The sequence below is a fragment of the Hippocampus bargibanti genome, linkage group LG08 (genome assembly GCF_051943395.1).
Source record: "Hippocampus bargibanti isolate YZ-2025 linkage group LG08, ASM5194339v1, whole genome shotgun sequence".
Taxonomy (NCBI): Eukaryota; Metazoa; Chordata; class Actinopteri; order Syngnathiformes; family Syngnathidae; genus Hippocampus; species Hippocampus bargibanti.
Window position 1 is genome coordinate 26,569,822 of NC_142741.1, and position 20,460 is coordinate 26,590,281.

Sequence of the window (20,460 nt, forward strand, 5' to 3'; positions counted from 1 at the left end):
CAGTTTGGCTGTTAGCTGTTTCGCTACTTTAATCTATAGCAGCTAGTGGCGTTTGATATATGACATTCTTGTGCTAGCGCGAAGGAAATGGGGGAGTTGGAGGACGGACACACGATCTGGTCTGATCTCAAGCGCCAACTGCCAGTTCTGGTTGCCGTTACAAATGCTCACAGGAGAGTCGTTTCAAATGCGGCGATATTCTGCCCTGGACCGGAAAGGAAATTATTAGCCTGAGAACTCAAGTTACGCAAGTGAAGTCTGCGTGCGATTTCTTTTTTTCCAAGAAAACCAGCGTCACTCCATCAGTATGTCAAGTTTTGAGACGCTGTAAACATAGTTTCCGCTGAAGCACAAGCGAGCTCCACTACAGAATGACTCTAGCAACATTTAATTTAGGATTGATTGTGCTCAAAGTTGCCTACGAGGGGTTTCTGGTCAAAACAACATTTTTGTCGCCTCTGAATGTTTTAGTTTTGTATGTTTTTGACAGGAGCGATTCCAAGTGAAAAACCCCCCGCACACATACATCCAAAAACTGAGGAGTTACCTTGACCCGGCAGTCACAAGAAAGGTGAGAAAGCCTGACAGTGTTCAAGTGCTTCTGAATACCCTGTTGCACTCCCACTTGAATCATTTTATCTCGATATCTCACCAGCTGAACGCAAATGGCGCTCAAAAGCTCCTTTGGGAATTTTCTAATTCTAAAACAAACAACAGTGTTTCTCAGGATGAAGCAAAGATACTTTTGCCGCAAAACTGAAGGCTTGTGAACCCGTTCCTCAGCGATCCTGTCAGAAAATCTCATTCTCTGCCCTCTTTGCGCACACAGACATTTTTTATTGAAAAAACCTGCGTTACAGGATACTTTTTAGTCTTAAAACTTGTTTTTTTGTTCTCTGGCATAAATGTAATTAATGACCAACATTATAGTTTACTTTTTAGTCTTAAAACTCGTTTTTTTGTTCTCTAGCATACATGTAATTAATGAGTTGTACATAAATTCAAAGTCAGCTTTCTTCTGCTAATATGCATGACATACAGCACGGGTGAAATGACTGTCCTCTCGGACCCAGCGTGCAAGGCACTTAGAATGACTTTAACAAACATAATAAACATGAAAACGGCAATTTGCCGGGAGAGGGGAACCGCTGCGTGTTCACGCGCCGCCATCTTGGGGAAAACAAAACTAATAAATATGACAACACAAAGACACAGAGAGTCATTCATTCTTCAGGACTTGCTGTCCCCTCTTTGTGATGACATGAAGCACTTCTAGATGAAAGAGGAGAGGATCAAAGCATCCATTTCAGCAGTGGATCAGGGACGTCATGGTGGAATTTGCACATCTCCTACAAGCTGTAGCATCCATTGACGAAAAGACATTGTCTCACATTTCCTGTCCCACATAATTCCGCTTCAATTCCAAGCCGCGACAGTTCCACATACGCATCGGCGCTCTGCGCTGACGCTCCTTTCTTCTTATCGCGGGCTCCTCAAGCCATGCATCCATCCAACCACAGACTGTCCAACAGCACCGACCTTTCCGCTGAACAAAGCGGGGCTGTGAAGATGCAGCCTATTACAGGTGCAAAAATGGCCCCCTCTGGTGTACAGCGATGACAGTCAAATGGCACCGACATTCCTCCCAAATCAAAAACAGTACTGGCATATTCATGCTGCCGAAAGCTGCCAGACGTCCACCATGACGTCCCTGATCCACTGGTGAAGAGATGCTTTGATACTCTCCTCTTTCATCTGTAACTGCTTCGTGTAACAAAGAGGGTCCAGAAAGTGCTTAAGAATGAATGACTGTGTCTTTGTGTTGTTATGTTATTTGTCATGTGTTTTTTTTTTTTGTTCTATTGACTTCAAGACTGCGCCGCGAGAGTGGCTGCCTTTCCAGCAGCTCCTGTATTTTGTTTTTCTACTTTCATTCCTTTCAAAACTTTGCTGCTGTCAAATGTCAATTTCTCCACTGCGAGACTAATAAAGGCAAATCCAATCCAATCACAAAGGACACAGATTTAAGCACTTTCCATACTTTGTCACATGAATCAGTTCTAGATGAAAGAGAAAAAAAGGATCAAAGCCTCCTTTTTGCCAGTGGATCAGAGACATGGTGGAATGTGGCGTTAAGTTTTAGAAATCATAAATCGGGAGATTTTTGTACTTGCAACCCTGTGGTGCATGTTAAAATAATGTGAGCGTTACAAAAGTGTCAATTAGAAAGAAGTCAATAAAACACAAAAATGCTTTCATTGTTTATTAATACATTCAATTAGTATAAACATGTTTTTACATGTTCCTTTGTTTCGCCTTACAAATGAACTGTCTGTATAGTTGTTTTATAAAGTGAGTATTGTGGTCAAAATTGGTAGTCTGACGACCAAATCGTGAGACTCAACATGCATGGCATATATGGTGTGTTCGCACACAGTGTGCTAACGTCCACTGTGTTAGCATACTTGAGCTAATTGGAATGGATTGACCAGGCATTCTCTTTCCGCTTGTATCCCGGGCCAAATAAAAAGTGCTCCAAATTTCACGGACTCAATTAATATATATTCGTCCGTAGATTAAAAAAAAAAGTACGATGACAGACATTTTTCATTGTCTTTCTTTGGATTCTCACACTGTGTCTATGTATGTCGCCGTTTGACGTGTGTCAATCATTCCAAAGGTGCTGACATGTGATGACTCGGATCACGGGGTGTGTCTTCTCGTTCCACTTGTGTTCATATGTGTGACATACGCTACGCGCTTTGTGGACTAACCCGTTCTTGGGTCTACAAGACACCCCCGGGGAGAGACATATTTCTTGACGATGCGTCTTTTTCTTCTGGCGTTTCACACAATTGACAATCACGTGTCTTCCGGACACCTAAAAAGCGTGCCCGGTTGTCACGTGAGCTTTGCCAAGGAGAAGTCGGCCCGAGGAGCGAAAGGCGACGTGTGAGAGCGTAGTCGAAAAAGAGCAAAGGGGGAGGAGACCAAAAATGTAAAAAAAAACTAAAAAAACCGAGGCACTAAAGGACGAGAGAAAGAATGATGGCACTTCTTTCTCCATTCCTGCGCCTTTGCCCCTTTTTCTTCCAACTCAAACAATTGCCACTTTGTGCGCCGACGAGAGAGCTGGAGGTCGTTGCCGCCGCTTTCTCTCTTTTGGGCAGACTCCATGGCATTCCCACGGAGGTTGAACCCCCCCTCAACCGGTCCTCAAGAATGTATCAGCCATTGCTCGCTTTCCAAGATCTTCCAATTCTCCTCTTGTGTACACTTCTCTCGCCGTCCTGCAGCTGGTTGCACTTATGTGGAGTGCGCGGCGGTTGCCTGGGGAAGAGGAGGAGAGCGGCTCACTGCCCCGAAATATGCTTTCGGACGGCGGCTCCTCCCTAATAAAAACACACTGTTTCTCATCTACTCGTGCGCTAAAACCAACAGCGCCCAAGCCCGAAGACACAACAGGGCGGGAACGGCCTCTTTGAAAAAACAACAAAAAACACGAACAAGAACTATGAACACAAGCTTGTTGTGACAAGACAACACATCCCGTGATCCCAGTCATCGCACGTCGCCACCTTTGGAATGATTGACATGTGTCCAACCGCAACATAGATACAGAGTGAGAATCCAAACAAAGACAATGAAAAGTGTCTGTCATCTTGCTTTTTGTTCATCTGTGGATGAATATATATTAATTGAGCTGGTGACATTAGGAGCATGTTTTGGTTTGGGGCGAGGATTCAAAGGGAAAGAAAATGGCTGGTCAATCCGTTGAAATTAGCTATCATCGCACCACAGCAGGTAAGCTTGCGCAGTTTATCTTGGCACACTGTATGGCGTACATGTTAAGTCTCCCCATTTGGCCAATTTTGACCACAATACTCGTTTTATTCCAAAATGTCCCCATTGTGGCACGATTAAAGGCTTTCTGATTTATAAAGCAATTATTGACACAATACGTCAGAAAGTTTAGTATTTTATTTTCCTTTTTTATCTTTTGTTAGCGGCCATGCCCGCAACCTTTAAAATTGGAGCCAATGGATCAATTTGTCATTGATTTGCATTTTAAACCCATCGCCACCTTTTTTAAGGTTTGGCAGTGCTCTCTTCTCTATTTTTGCCAGATGCACAACAAGACGTCTTTCACGGAGACCTTCACGGGAAAGGTTTTATTATTTACAGTCACATGATGCTTGAGTCACTTTCTTTTCAAGTTGGATGTCGTTCTTTTGGGAACTAAACAACCCCCCAAAATAGTTACACAAAACCTGTTTTGTTTTGACTCCCCTGACCCTTTTTTGTTGCTGTTTGTCTGCCCGCCACGGTGATGGTTTTCTCCAAAACCAGGCGGTAAATAACATTTTGAATTGTCACCGCACAAGTTTGAAGAGCAAATATTGAATCTAATAGCTGTCTGAACTTGTATTTGTTCATCAATCTGCATATTTCAGCAACTGAAACTAGCTCTGATTGTTTTGCCATCATCAAACGCTTTGTTTTTGTCTTTGTTTCAAATGACAAAAATATTTCCTAATCCAAGCATGTTAATTGACTATTTGTTGTTTCGAGACGTTACGACGGCATCCCTGAGACGTGGTGTCTTCTTCGTGCTCCTCGGTTGTCAACGAGTGTTTTTCAAGTTGTGTAAGAGGCTCAAGCTTTGTGTCACAACCGCAACGGGAGTTTTTGTGACTGCCTGTCGCCCGTCCCGCTTGCTTCCAAAATTTAATCAGACCGCCTGAAAAGTTGAGTGCTATTTAAAAACCCAATGGTGGGCAAGATCTCCTTTCCATTCACAGTTTCCAGTGAGTCAGCCCCCGATTTTGTTGACTGCTACCGCTCAGTGGTTACTGACCTCTTAAAAAAACGACAGACAAATAGCGCGGGAGCCTATTCCTCAATTTCTTAGTATCTGTGTCGTAAGTGCCTGCTGCTGTCCACCTTGGAAATGTTCATCCAAGCCACAAATGTCTCCGCGCGATCAACTGATTTGCAGACCTATCTGGCTTGATGAAATATGAACCCGTCCTTCTTGTTCCTTAGAAATTCCGCCGAAGAGTTCAGGAGTCCACCCAAGTCCTGAGAGAACTGGAAATTTCATTGCGGACCAATCACATCGGGTGAGTCGGCGTTCTGGCTGACCGTATTTTAAGGAAGGCCTCCCTCCCGTATGTAGCTAACAGTGGCGGGCCGTGGATTTCATCGCTAGGCCTTCAGTAGTGCTACTTCTGAATCAATCCACACTGAAAAAAGTATGCTGTGATTTACTACAAGTCCACTAGAGGGTACCATTAGCCAGGAAATAACTGACTGACTGACCTTTCTTAATGATTTTTTCTAGAAAAGTACGTCTTGAAAATTGCTTGAGCGGTAAATCCGCAACCAAATCCGTTTCTTCTCCTCCTTCATTCAGCCCACGTGGCACTAAAACAACGCAACACTATATTTGCGGATGCAGCTCGCTACCGATACAGTGTGTTAGCTCTGGCCAGTACGCTCTTGTCACTAGCGACTTGTGATCAGAGCAGTTTTGGCAATTTATGATTGGCTAGTCACTAGCCAGATTTTTACTTCAGCTTCTTTGGGCCGCTAGTCAATTATAGTTGGCAAACTATGATTGACTCGTGACTAGCCAATTGTAGTTTGCAAAAAGTCTGACGTTGACCAGGTGTTGGTCCCCTTTTTGTGGTGCCGACTGGAAATCTGATTGGTTAGAGCAACAATTTGATCAACGCATTTGATGCTCCAGGGCCTGCGGAACGGATTGTGAAGGCGTCCGGGTCGATTTCTGACCTTGGTCACAAATGATGGCTGAAATGCTTAAATACGAAAAGACAAATCTGGAAGCAGCACAACAGGGGGGAAACAATGAAAAGAAGCTGAAACGCAAGTTGGAATTGTTTCATAAGAATTCATGGACAAAATAGAATGCACATCAGTCCGTGATTCCGATATTTTTAGGCTAGCAGAGAAGGCTTTGCAGGCTTTGACGGTCCGCCAGTGAAAGCTAAGCTACTTGAAAAATGATCCAAGTAGGCAACTTTTGCAACAATAGTTGTCACCGGGAAAGTCCATTTTCCTTTGCTGAGGTGTCAAAGAAATGTTCACATTCACGTCGACCTAAATGCAACTTTTTTGGGGACGCAAGAAGAGTTAGCCCATCCGATTTGTGACCCCCACTGTTCCATTTACTCCCAGCCTCCTATCGCCTCCGGTTTTCTGAGACTGCCAACGTCAGCCGTTTATAAACCAAAGCTCTGACTAAAATACGAGCAATTACATCTACCGGGAATGATTTACCCCGATGACTTGAATTGTCCAAGACTCGATGGCAATAAAGCAGATGACGTCTGTCATCGTCTTAATCTCGACAATGGAGCCTTAGCATAATAGGACAAAGGGGGGGGGGGGTGCGGGGGGCTCGGACGGTGGCGATGGGGGTAAGACGTCACCGGCTCAGACAAATGAATGTTGTGAGCTTGATCCGTACGAGGCTGCTCCTGACTTGTGGCGCGGTGTTTGTGAATGGGACGATTGTGACGTGTCCTGCGCTAATGATTACCATGCGGCGCAACATGACCACCCCGCAGCCAAACAATCCTAGCGAGTCAACCTCCGCGCAGTGTACACACAGTAACGCCGCAGGGGGCCCAAGGGGCTCTCCTAAGTGCAATTCGCTTGAGCCTGCCCGGGTGCCATTATGTTTATACCCTGGACATTTCTCTCCCTCTCAAACAATCGGGCCTGTCAGAGAAACACCCGAAGAGGTCTGGACTAAATCAAGATTCGCTGTATGCTTCAAAATGCTTCCAGGAAAACATAAAAAAAAAAAAAATACAAATACAAATACAACTGTAGTGCCTTGCCTGAAAGTGTCTTGTATTTGACTGCCTCAACGTGAATTGAAACGCATGATGCGGAGCGCCATTCCCAATCTTGCAGGGGGTGCTGATAAAGCTCTGGTTAGACCTCTGGCGATATTTTTTACTCCCACCAGGGGGCAACGTTTGCCTTTTGTACAGCCGCCCCCATTTCAAGCTCAGATAACCCCAGACCCATATAACTGAGGAATTAACTCTTTTTTTCCGATGAAAGGTTTCTTGCGCCGAATTGAATGTTTATGTCGTCCTACAAGTCAATATTGTGCGGGTCCTGGAATTACAGTGAAAATGACAAAAACCCTGGCACTGGAGTGGACACATTTTGGCACCTCGTCTGGCAGTGAATGAGTCATTTGCCAAAGTGTCATACGATGGATGGCAAGTCAAGGCGTCGATCAAGTCTAGCCTATGAGACCAAAACGTTATGCATCATAAATCTGACCTTGTCAATATGCATTGCATTGTATTTTGGACAGCCGCCCCCATTTCAAGCTCAGATAACTCTAGATCCATATAACTTGGGAATTAACTTTCTTATGCTGAATTGGATGTTTATGTAGTCCGAAAAGTCAATATTCTGCTGGTCCTGCAATTTGAGTGACAATGACAAAAACCCTGGCACTGAAATGGACACATTTTGGTCATCGTCTGGCAGTGAATGAGTTAATTACAAGTGCGCCGGTGCTGTTGTTTTGTTTTTTCGTCCCTTGCCATTAGGTCAAGCGCGTAATCGATTGGATAATAAAAACGCTTGGCGTATTTTCTGGTGCGTAAGGCGCACCCAACAGCCTTGATTTTCCTGCGCCTTAGATGTCAAGTCATATTGAGCCACAAGAGGTTTCGCGGCGACTGTCAGCGGCCTCCGACTCCGTTTCACCGCTTGTAGAAGACGTAGTGCGTCACCCCAGCCTCGAATGTAGCGCCTTATAATGCGGTCTGCCTTATATTTGGGAAACGTTTATGTATTTGTATATCCTATTATATTTGGGAAACATTTTCATTCATTGAAGTGTGCCTTATCTACGGAGAAAGTTTGAAAATGCACCATTTATTGGGGATGCGCCTTACACACCGGAAAATACGGTATTTCATTTCCTTCTAATACGGAAGTGGAAATTCCTCCTCTGAAAAGTATTTTGACCTGGCGTTCTATCTGCTCGACATTTGTATATGATATTTGGAAAACCTTTTTCGTTCATTTGGAATATATTTAGCACATTTGGCAAAAGTTTGACAAGACACCATTCATTGGGGGAACAACGCCTTACACGTGGGAAAATACGGTCATTGAATCCCCTTTTTTCACTTTTATTTGTTCCACCTTTTTTCAGGTGGGTGAGAGAGTTCCTCAACGAAGAAAACAAAGGCCTGGACGTCCTGGTGGACTATCTTTCTTTTGCGCAGTACGCCGTCACGTGAGTCACTTGCGGCCCGGCCCGTCTCCGCCACTCCACTCGGATCCTGGCGTGAGCAAAACACAGCGTTGCCATTCTGCAGAGTCGCCCGCCCACGCCGAATGCTGCAAATGCCACTCGGCCACTTTAGAGATTGATGACGCGATGACTAGGTAGTCACAAGGTCTCTTATTCCAAGAACCGATGTCATGAATTCAAGCAGCCCACTTCCTCCTATTTGACGACCCAATGTCGCCATCTTGGATGGTTTGTTTCCATTGAGCTGCCAGCGCAATGGAATCAAAAGCCAAACTTCCTGTGCCCCCGTGTCTCAAGTCTTCATTCGTGAGGTCAAATCTTGAAAATAGGCCTTTATGACTTCTCCTTCCGTCATCTTTTACACTCAAAAGAATATTTGGACTTCTTCTGAAGCTATTTTGCAACCACTTAAAATTGGTTTTGAATGTGGAAAAATCCAAAATAAAAGATGACACCACTGACCATTTTGTTCATCGATTAATCGGTGGATTAATTTGACAGTTAATCACTTGTTAAAAAAAAAAAGAACTCATTCACTGGCATTCCCGAATTGAAAATATGACGTGGAAGTGCCGTTCCCAAATTTGTTCGGGTTTTAGTTTTTCTTGCTCGGGTGCCGATAAAGCGCTGGTCAGATCTCTGGGAATGTTTTTTCCCTCCCGCAAAGGGGCCGCATTTGCTTTTTGTACAGCCGCCCCCATTTCAAGCTCTGATAACTCCAGACACATATAACTTTAACAATTAACTCTTTTTTTCTAATGAAATAAGAGAAAAGCACTGGTTAGACCTTTGGCAATGTTTTTCTCCCTTCCACGAGGGGGCAGCATTTGCCTTTTGTACAGCCGCCCCCATTTCAAGTTCAGATAACTCCAGACCCATAAAACGTAGGAATGAACTCTTTTTTTTTTTTCTCATGAAAGATGAGAGTCTAAGGTTTCTAACGCTGCATTGACTGTTTCTGCAGTCCTACAAGTCAATATTCTGTGGGCGCTGCAATTTGAGTGACAATGACAAAAACCCTGGCATTGGAGTGGACACATTTTTGAACATGTCTGGCAGTGAATGAGTTCATTCAAAAACTATGATGTCTATGGGAATCAATGAATGATTCCTTTTTTTTCAGCCTCGTATATCAATCAATCAATCAATCCATGAGTGCTTTTCTGGATATTTCTCTCCGCTCATCCCCATTTGTATCCACGCTGCCACAGGTTTGACGGCGACCCGGCGGAAAACAGTCCAGAGGCCCTCTTGGACAAGTCTAAACCTTGGAGTCGCTCCATCGAGGACCTTCACGGAGGCGGCACGCTGGCGTCGGCCCTCGGCGGGAACGGCATGACCCGGGTGGGCCGCCACTCAACGTTACGGTAAGTTTGTTTGTAATATCCACCCATTCCATTTGCTTCACGCCGCCGTCCAAACCGTCCGAACACTGATTTGTCGGGGGACGGAATGAAAGTTGCGCTTTATTATTTGTGACGCGGAGCGTCCGCTTTCAAGGGATTGGCCCGCCCGCCCGCGCCAGGTCATTCTTTTCGCCTCTAATCCTCCCTCGTCGCTCCATTGATATTTTCAGCGCATTGTGACTTTGATCCTTGCGTTTGAAGGGCTTAACTTGAACACATTGCGCACAAAGCGTTGCATTGAGGCCCACAATCACATGAGCGCGATCACATCTCTCTTCAAAAAAACACATCACGTCGTTGTGCCCCAACGGATGCGTTTCCATTCCCCTTTGTGATGTTGATTTGACATTTGATGCCATTTTCTCACAATCACAACATCCCGGTTTGCTTTGCAAACGGTTGACGTCGCTCCAGTGCCCATACCGCAACTTTATTACCGTATCTTATCTCCGGTGTATCAGGCGCACCCGAAAGCCTTGATTTTCCTGCGCCTTATACTCCGGTCGGTGGGTGCGCCTTATATGTCAAGTCATTGTGAGCCATCACAGAACTCACGTTAGCCACCGACGACTCCATTGCCCAACCAAGTATTGCGTAATCCCAGCCTCTACTGTAGCGCCTTGCCTCGCCTTATATACGGAAAACATTCCGATATTTTGAGATTTGGAAAACGCTTTCCATTCATTGAAGGTATGTCTTATATATGGAAAAAGTTTGAAAATACACCATTCATTGGGGGAGCGCTTTATATTCCAGTGCGCCTCATACACCGGAAAATAAGGTCATTTAATTACATTTCATGTGTAAGTCATGTGTGACCCCAGCCTCTACTATAGCGCCTTATAATAATAATAATAATAATAATAATAATAATACATTTAATTTCTAAGCGCCTTTCTAAACTCTCAAGGACACTTTACAGTCACTGGATCTTTTTTGTGCGTGTGAGCAGCGGCAGCCATTCGCACCAGCGTTCACTTTACCTGAAAGTAACGCAGCAGCAAAGTTATGAAAGGGAGCGGAAAGGAAAGAAAGAAGTAGAAAAACAAAATGCAGGAGCTGCTGGAAAGGCAGCCACTGTCGCGGCGCCATCTTGATAATGCGGTGTGCCTTATATTTGGAATATATTTCATATATTCATGAAGAAGATTTGAAATCATTTTTCATTCATTGAAGGTGCGTCGTGTCGTCCGGTGCGCCTTATATCTGGAACAAGTTTGAAAAGCCACCATTCATTGGGGGTGCGCCTTATACTGCGGAAAATGGGCAATTTCATTTCTTCAAATACGAAATCTGAAAGCTATCTGGACCTGGCTATCTGTCAGAGATAGCGATTGTGTATTCAATCTCACATGTTGGCTAAGCATAGAACAGCATGAAACTTCTGATTCTGTCTAATCTCTATCATCATCTATCCAGGGTTGCTCTGATCGATTTACCAAGAAAAATGACGTCCACTACGTTAGCGCACGTCGATATGTTGCGACGTCTCAACGTAGTTTCTCATAATCGTAATACGTCAATACTTGCTCAGAATTAATCGTTTCCAAACTACCGTATTTTCCGCACTAAAATGATTCCATTTTTCAATGGAACAAGTTTGAAAAGACAGCATTTGTTGGGGGTACGCCTTCTACATGGGGGGGGGGATACGGAAACAAGCACTCTAAAGGAAGCTGACTGTCTTGTGTTTTGTCCTTCATAGTCTACTTTTGTGTCTGCCCGTCTTCGACAGCAGGCAGGTCAAAACTTCTGTCTACCAACCCACCCACCGACCGAGCCCCTCGTCCCCCACCCGGAGACATTGTCAAATAGACACAAGCCCCTGGTCTCATTGTCCTCATAGCAGCCCGCTTACGCAGTCTGTGTCAGGGGGGTGAATTATTTGGACTTGCAGCTTGCCTTTGGGAGCAAATATTGTCGCTTGCCTGCGTTGCCTGCGTTGCCTGCGTTGCCTCCGTTGCCTGTGCGCTTCCACTGCGGCTCTCCCGAATGCCCCATCCGGCGCAGTTTCCATGCAAAAAGGCCCCTGTAGGAGCTTAGCACTTGACACAAACCGCCTCTGTCACAGCAGCGTCGTTCCGGATGGAATGGCAAAATAGCAACAAAAAAAAAACCATGTCGCTCATCTCTTTTATTTTTGAAACTGTTACCCTGAAGGTCACCACGCTCACTCAGCTGCCCAAAGTGTTCTCAAATAAGACGGTATGTCGTGTTGTGATGTAGCTAGTTAGCAATACAACCAACCGCTAGACACGTAGTGTTGGCGTGCGCATGTGTATTGTCTTGAGATGAAGTTGACGTGTGCAATGTCAACCCTGCCCTAAGAATCCTTTAGAATCATTTTAATTTGTATACCTGTCCACATTTTCCCCTTTTAGGCTCAATGTATCAGTGAATATGATCAACTCCTCAAGATTTGATCAAATGAAGAGGGCAGAACACAATTTGCTAGTTTCCACGCCGCGGCGCCGTCCGCTTTGGTTTGCTATTAGCTTTACCGGCTGTCGACGTTTTTCTACTGGCAAAAAAGCAGTTAGCAGCTGTTAGTGTGTTTGCTAGCAGAGGCTAAGTGGCAAAGTTGCTTTCAAACCTGAACTGTTTGAACTATTTCCCTTTTCCCGAAATGACTTGATTCAGTCTTGAGGTTGGTTCAAAGGATCACTTTTCCGCTTGTTTTCTTTTCATACTTTTCACTTTCTTCAGTCTCCGCTTGATACGTTCAATGTGCGTCAACGCTTCCCAACAAGTCGCAGCCGCTTTTGACACTATTGACTCTTTGGGCGGTGTGATGCAATTGTTCTTTGGAGATGAAGACATTTTGTTTTGATTCAAGAGTGACAAGTAAGTGGCCGACTGTCCTCCAGTGGCGACTTTTTGCGCATGCACGCGCGTGGCGCGGAGCTCACCGACGCGGACGCTCACGCCTCCCGCCGACGTGATCCGGCGTGTCTGTCATGAATAGCCCCGAGGCACATTTTTCCGGGCTCGCTCGTCATTGAACCTTGCCACTTGAGTCTGAAAAGAAACACCGTTGCCCCGCCCTTCGCCGCTTCTCTCGCCATCTGTCTCCCAACATACACGCGCGCCAGCAAGCGCTCGGTCTGTCACTTGTCAAGACTTTGAAAAGGAAAACGTCTGTTTCAGATGTAACGCTTTGCCCAGCCGCAGGACCCTGAAGAACTCCCGGCTGGTGTGCAAGAAAGACGACGTCCACGTCTGCATCATGTGCCTGCGCGCCATCATGAACTACCAGGTCATTGACGCCACTCACACCCGTTTCCGCAAATTACGCCCAAACAAGAACCAGATGAGGGTTCATTTGTCTTTTTTTAATTTTGGCTACGTATCGTGATGTGTTTAAAACGGTTGTCTTGCAATATTACAGCGGTAATAATAAGTCTACGCAACCCTGTTGAAATGCCATGGTTTTTATGAGCGGAAGGAATCGAGACCAGGTCAGAGGTCACGTGACATTCATTGTGGGGAAAAAAACTTTGGAAAGGATTCAACTCACAAAATAGATACATAGACAAATTAACAAATAAAAAAATCAAACAAAAATTACAGATCAAAAACTAACAAATGAACACAAATAAAAACATTACAAAATTAAAAAATAAACGAAAAAAATCCAAAATATAAAAAAATAACAAATAAAAAAAGAATTAATACATAACAAAGAAGAAAATAATTAAGAAAATAAATAAACAAGAAACATTTACAAATAAAAACATTAACTAATCACAAATAAAAAATAACAAAGAAAAAATAACAAGGAAAGAATCAACAAAGAAAAATAAAAATGACAAATGAAAAATTAACAAATAGAAAAATAACTGATATAAAAATAAACAAATGAAAAAATAAACACATGAAAAATACATCAATAAATAAATACATAAATAAATTAATAAATAACAATGAATAAATAAATAACCATAAAGAAATACTGTAGATAGCCATCAAGAAATACATAGCAATAAATGGACGTGCGTGCGTGCGTGCGTGCGTGTGATGTGGCAGTTTGTAACCGATGGCAACATGACATTGTGCACTTGGGCCCTGAATGACATCTTTTTTTTCTCCTGCTTTTTGTGGATTTTTCCAGTACGGCTTCAACATGGTCATGTCCCACTTCAATGCTGTGAATGAAATTGCACTCAGTCTCAATAATAAAAACCCGAGGTAATCACCATATCCAGGAGTTTTGGAACGTTGCCCTACACTAATTTCAAAAACACTTTTTGTTGTTGTTTTGTTTTTGCTTGAACAGAACCAAAGCTTTGGTACTGGAACTCCTGGCGGCAGTTTGTCTGGTGAGAGGAGGCCACGAAATCATCCTTGCTGCATTCGACAACTTCAAGGAGGTGACTCAGCCTGTCGCAACGCTCGCTGGACTGGAACGCCACGCGGGCAAATACGCCATTTGGCATCCGATTGTAGACCCTCGTAGACCCCCATAGACCCTCGCGCCTCTGTAGAAAACAGTCAAAGATCAAAAGGCTCAGAGCGGCAGATGTGAGCGACTCTTTTTTTATTTTTTTGTTGTTTTGCCAGAGCGTGCGTTTGTCGTCGGCGCCGCACTCTCGCCAGTCGGACGCAAATCCGCTGCAGCCGATGCAAAATGAACTCGGGAATGAAAAATTGAGCGTGATCCTCTGCCTCAGCAGCCTGAGTGGCAGAATAAGCTCGCTCGGCCTCATTTGATGCCAATCGTGAGGGCTTTCTTGCGCCGTGCTTCAAGGAGTACTTTGAATTTTTTACGTTGTTCTTTAAAAAGGGAGCTCTTAAAAGCATAGCGCTGTTACATCCACTTCCTTGCAAGACTTTTCATCGCCCGCCTCGGACTCCAGCCCTTAAAAGTTGATTTATTTTTTACAATTTTTATTTGATGTCTCTCCCTTACTGCATGTTAAATTTATTTTTATTATTTTATTTGATCAAAGTCCACCGATGACCTCCCGATGAACTGTAGACTGCGCTCCTTTTTTTTAACTCATTCACTGCCAGTCGATGTGCAAAAATGTGTTCACGCCAGTTTTTGTCATTGTCACTCAAATTGAAGAACCCACAGAATATTGACTTTTAGGACTACGTAAACATTCAATGCAGCGTTAGAAACTTTAGACTTCTTTCATTGGAAAAAAAAAGTTAATTCCCAAGTTATATGATTCTGGAGTTATCTGAGCGTGAAATGGGGGCGGCTGTAGAAAATACAATGCATTGATTTATATAACTAATGCTTTAGCAACAGCTGAAGCAATAACAAAGCGCTAACATGGAAAAGGCAAATGCTGCCCCCTCGTGGGAGGGAAAAACATTGCCAGGGTCCGGACAGCGCTTTATCGGTACCGACCGCGAGAAAAAAACCAAAGCCGCACAAATGCGGGACTGGCGCTCCACGTCATGCTTTTCAATTCCGAATACATTTGGGAATGGCGCTGAATGAGTTAAACATATAAGACACTTTTCTACCTCCAGAATTTTCCTTCAATCCAATTCTGTTTCAGAAAATAGTGTGATGCAATATTCATCCAGTGGAAAAAAAATCATTTGTGTTCGAAATGAGGAGAAAGAAAATCTTTCATTTGGAGATGGGGCGCATTTGAAAATGAGACTAATAAATATGTGAACTATGGTTAAATATGATGACAATTTCAAGACAAAACTTCCTTCATGAAGACGGACGGATGCGATGGTGGCCATTTAGTCAAGTGAGCCTGCGCTTTCTTTTGCAGGTTTGTATGGAAGAGCAGCGCTTTGCCAAGCTCATGGACTATTTCAAGAACGAAGACAACAACATTGATTTCATGGTACTGTAGTTTGTTTTCCCCATCACACTCCATCTCTCTCTCTCTCTCTGCCTCTCGCTCGCCCAACACGTTGCGAGAAATTGCCATCTTGTGGACTGCATACAATACAATGCATATCGATTTCTATAGCGTTTAACAAGGTGGTAACAAAGAGCTTAACATGGACAGCTAGCATATACAGGAAGTGTAGCAGTCACAAAGAGTAGAAACCACCAGCAGTTATGCTAGCCCACCGTATGCTAGCAGCCAGCGATTGTGCTTCATGACTGAAGCCGAGCAAAAAGGGAGAATCTGTATCAATGATGTCAAATACACTTCATCAAATTGCAGATCGATACTTGTTTTAATGACATTGTGACATTTTCAAACGACATACAAGAAGGATGTCAAATTCATTTTTTGCCGCGGGCCATTTTTGTTAGGGTTTCTTCTCGGGGGCCGTTTCGAATTTGGGGAAGCCATTAGCCACATATTACAAATGGAGCGCAACCAACGTATGAATGAAAAAGTAGTTTTCAAATCTGAAGTCAAAAAAGAATGACCGTGATTGAGGTGTTCACGGAACAAATTGAAATTGACAAGCATGGTGGAATTTCACAAGTTGTTAATTGCTTTCGCGGGCCGAATCGTGATGTGACGGGCCAGATTTGGCCCCCGGGCCTTGACTTGGGGACACAAAGGATATACAATCTACAATTATTGTTGTTTTCTTTCTTTATTCATGGAGATTGAGTGAACTGTCCATTTGCGCTTGTCGCTCATTCTTTTGTTTGTGCCGCTTAGGTGGCCTGCATGCAGTTCATCAACATTGTGGTGCACTCGGTGGAGGACATGAACTTCCGGGTTCATCTGCAGTACGACTTCACCAAGCTGTCTTTGGATGAATTCTTAGATGTGAGTCCGAAGGTTGCCACGGCTGCGCCTCGGAGACGGTTTACCGCGTGAACGGCGCGAAGCGCGTCTTCCCCTCGCAAAGCTGATTTGCGTCTCCTCCATTTTATAGAAAGTCAAGCACACGGAGAGCGATAAGCTGCAGGTTCAGATCCAGGCCTACTTGGACAACGTGTTTGACGTTGGCGCCCTCCTGGAGGATGCGGAGACCAAAAATGCCGCCCTCGAGCGTGTGGAGGAACTGGAAGAGAACATGTCGCATGTGAGAGACCTTGGCGATGTCGCGCCTTTCGCCCCTTGGCTGCGACGCGGATGTCAGAAGCGCCATCTCGCGGCGTTTCAACTTGATTGACCGTCTGTCCATCGATGTGGCCTTTTTTCCCCAAATGTCCCCGTTTCTTGCTGTCCCCCCAGTTGACGGAGAAGCTGCTGGATGCAGAGAACGAAGCCATGGCCAAAATCGTGGAGCTGGAGAAGCAGCTGATGCAGACAAACAAGGATCTGGAAGGCGCGAAGGTCTGACTTTGATTCTCCGGACGTGAATATTTGTATGGAAGGAGCGGATCCTACGAAAGGAGCCGTTTGATTTCCCCGATTCACACGAAGCTCTTTGAGGCTCGTTTAAGATTCGGATGGCATCGGATGAGCCTTTGTTAGTCTTGCGCTGGAGCAAAGTGATGAAAAGTCGAAAAAGCAAATACAGGAGCTGCCGTAAAGCCACCCGCTCTCTGGGATGCCTTTACAGCAGCTCCTTTACATACACGAGTTGAATAAATCAAGGAATGTGACTGAACAGGAAGCCTACAAAGACGCCAGCGGGAAGCTCCACTCGCTGCGGCAGATCTTGAAGGAGAAGGACGAAGCCATCCGGCGACAGAGTCACCTGGAGAAGAAGATCCACGAGTTGGAGAAGCAAGGCACCATCAGGATACGCAAAGAGGGAAACGGCGACATCTGCATCCTCCCGCCGGCGCCGCCCGGCGCCGTCATCGAAGGCGTCGCCGTCCGCAGTCCGCCGCACTTGGGAAATGGAGCGGGCCTTCCGCCGACGCCGCCGGAGAACGCCTCAGGTCGGTGCACCGTGACAGACTTACACTACACAGACGGATTGGCTTTTAAGACTTGTCACTGAACAGAACCTGAATGAAAGATGTCCCTTGTCAACATTTGTCTTGCAAAGTAGACATTTGAAAAGATGATGATGATGAAGAACAGGAAGAAGAGAAAGACGGAAAATGTCAAAGAAAAGGTTAAAAAAAAGGATTAAAATGGAAGAAATAAGATGGGAAGAAGAAAGGACAAAGAAGAAGCAAAAAGAAGGAAGATTAAGAAAGAGAAAGAAGTAAAAGGGAAGAAGAATCAGGAGAAAGAAGGACAACAAAGTAAAAAGAAGGAAGACGACGTAAGAAGGAAAAATGACGGAGCAAGGAAGTAAGAAGAAGGAAAAAGAGGATAACTAAAGAAAAGGAAGAAGGAAAAGGGAAAAGAGGCTTAATAGGGAAAAGGAAGGAGGACAACGAATGCATGGAGGACGAAAGAAGAAGGGAAAAGGAGGAAGAACGACAAAGCAAGGAAGGAGAAAGAAGGAAACGGAGAGGATAAATGAGTCCAAGGAAGAAGGAAAATGAATGAAGGAAGGGAAAGGAAGGAAGGAAGAAGGACAACGCAAAAAGAAGAAGAAGAAGAAGAAGAAGAAGACATGCATGGCATGAAGATCCTACTTGACCTTTGCGTTGACTCAGGGACACCTGATTTGAAAGCCCCCAAATCTGATTGAATGAATGAATAAATGTCAACAATTGGCTCTGAAAGGGGAAGGGCGTCACATGCCATCTCATTGCCCCTTTCTTGCAGTTGCAAACGGAGCGACGTGGAGCGCCGCGGAGGGGGAGTCGGCGCCGCCTCCCCCTGCCCCTCCGCCGCCTCCCCCTCCGCCGCCTCCCCCTCCGCCGCCTCCCCCGCTCCCACTTTGCGCCTCGGGGCCGTCGCCTCCCGCCGCTCCTCCGCTGCCCGGCTGCGGAACCCCGACGACGGTCATCATCAACTCGGGTTTAGCCGGTAAGCTTCTTCCGATGGGAAAAGATCACAATACAAAATATCCAATATTGCCATTTTAAAAGCATTTTTTTTCTTTCAAAGCCGCATTTTATGGACGTAATTATAACGTTGATCTTTTTGAAAAGGCTTTTCCCCATTTCTTCTCTGCTTCTGATCAATCTCTCTTTCAATGGTTTTCTTTTGCTGCCAACCAGAGGGACCCATCAAACTTTTCTGTACGTTCTACCCCTCTCATTCATTTCACTTCACTTGTGATTTTATTTTTTATTTGTAACTTTCTGTTATTTGCTGTCATTTTATGCTATTTTTTTCTTTGATGTTATGCTATTTGGTGTGGTTATGTGTTGGATTGGATTTGCCTTTCTTAGTCTGGCAGTGGAGACATTGACATTTCACAGCAGCAAAGTTGATCTTCTTATTTTTTTCTCTTCTTTTCTTTTTTCAAGGCCTTTGTTTCTCCCGCATGCTTTGAAATTGGTATTTCCCCCAAGTTTCTCTGCGTCAAAACTCGCGGCGCACTCAGTCGTTTGAATATATTTATGAGCGAACACTGCATCGATTCATCTGAACTTGAGCAAATACCAATTTTCAAATGATCTGCATGATTTCACAACCCCCCCCCCCCCCCACCACCTCCGTCCTCCATTTTTGGTAGAGTCCAAATCTTGAGATGGCGTGTTTTTCCGTTTGGTCACATTTCCAAAGTGTCGGTGGCATGCATCACGACACAAATAACCAAGGCTTCTCACCTTCTATCTGCTGACTGGACTTGTCATCTCCCGTCCAGCCGTCAAGATCAAGAAACCCATCAAAACCAAATTCCGCATGCCCGTCTTCAACTGGGTGGCCCTGAAACCCAACCAGATCAACGGGACCGTCTTCAACGAAATTGACGACGAGAGGATACTGGAGGTGAGCGTCTCCGAAGGCCTCGTCGGCCCTCCTTGACCCTCGTCGGCCCTCGTCGGCCCTCGTCGGCCCTCGTCGGCCCTCCTCTTCTGTTCTGACGCCACGCTTGTCAATGGCAGGACCTGAACGTGGATGAGTTTGAAGAAATGTTTAAAACCAAAGCCCAAGGCCAAGCGATGGAGCTGACCTTGAGCAAGCAAGGTCAGCTCCACCAAAAGGGACCCAACAAGGTGACGCTGTTGGACTCCAACAGAGCCAAGAACTTGGCCATCACCTTACGGAAAGTAGGAAAGACGCCCGAGGAGATCTGCAAAGCCATTCAGCTGTAAGTAGATGCTGAAAAATTGCCATTTACCGTCTTTTCCGGTGTAGAAGGCGCACCCAAAAAGCCGTGATTTTCTTCCAAAGACGACCCCGTGCCTTATACGGTCATACCTCCTCGGATTACGAACGCTTTAGCTCACCAACTTTTCAAACATTAAATTTGCCAGCATACCACCTAGTTTTTGGCGGACAAACCAAACCCCATGGCGCCACGGTGGCTGGCGGACTCGTTTTCGTCACCGACTTACTTTGGGTGCAGATGTGGTTTGTTATCGAGTGGAGTATGTTTGCTATTAAGGGACCGAAAAAGACCCCACCTCAGTATTAAACTGAAGAGGACACAAAAGGAAATTACGGTCAAGGTGTGCGTTTGTGTGACTTAGCGTCCCAGTACCAGTACGCTAAGTCGACCATTGCTACGTGTGGCTAAGGGTGTTTTTGTGTTGTCTAAGCAACGGTCTCAGGCAATAGAAGAGGTTGACAAACTTCTGTTGATTTGGATTAATGAAAAGCAGCTCGCAGGGGACGGTGTGAGTGAGGGTATCATCGCCCAGAAAGCACGGCAACTTTACTCTGATATCATCAAGAGGCAACTACATCGAAAATCATCGCAAAGGTCAATAAAACCACTTTTTATTCAGTACATTTTCTTTCTTTATTTACAAGCCAATAGCAGATTAATTATACATAAAATAAGGTATATTTTGTGTACTTTTAAGGCTTAGAAAATTAGAAAGTG

The 20,460-nt window shown here is 44.8% G+C and overlaps 1 protein-coding gene across 8 annotated transcripts in view; it reads left to right on the plus strand.

Annotated features, from left to right (window-relative positions):
- Positions 1 to 20,460, plus strand: part of fmnl2a (formin like 2a) — a 47,365-nt gene that overhangs the window by 14,970 nt on the left and 11,935 nt on the right. For 2 of the 8 annotated variants that reach the window (XM_089002226.1, XM_089002225.1), the window contains exons 3-20: positions 491 to 571; positions 5,047 to 5,123; positions 8,216 to 8,299; positions 9,529 to 9,684; positions 11,429 to 11,461; positions 11,884 to 11,928; positions 12,871 to 12,979; positions 13,835 to 13,911; positions 14,000 to 14,093; positions 15,465 to 15,539; positions 16,323 to 16,433; positions 16,543 to 16,692; positions 16,845 to 16,946; positions 17,227 to 17,500; positions 18,285 to 18,488; positions 18,683 to 18,703; positions 19,276 to 19,400; positions 19,517 to 19,722. In XM_089002226.1, the coding sequence (XP_088858352.1) occupies positions 491 to 571; positions 5,047 to 5,123; positions 8,216 to 8,299; positions 9,529 to 9,684; positions 11,429 to 11,461; positions 11,884 to 11,928; positions 12,871 to 12,979; positions 13,835 to 13,911; positions 14,000 to 14,093; positions 15,465 to 15,539; positions 16,323 to 16,433; positions 16,543 to 16,692; positions 16,845 to 16,946; positions 17,227 to 17,500; positions 18,285 to 18,488; positions 18,683 to 18,703; positions 19,276 to 19,400; positions 19,517 to 19,722 (2,024 nt within the window). The remainder of the gene's footprint in view (positions 1 to 490; positions 572 to 5,046; positions 5,124 to 8,215; positions 8,300 to 9,528; positions 9,685 to 11,428; positions 11,462 to 11,883; positions 11,929 to 12,870; positions 12,980 to 13,834; positions 13,912 to 13,999; positions 14,094 to 15,464; positions 15,540 to 16,322; positions 16,434 to 16,542; positions 16,693 to 16,844; positions 16,947 to 17,226; positions 17,501 to 18,284; positions 18,489 to 18,682; positions 18,704 to 19,275; positions 19,401 to 19,516; positions 19,723 to 20,460) is intronic. The other 6 variants (XM_089002229.1, XM_089002227.1, XM_089002232.1 and 3 more) reach the window with 4 other exon arrangements.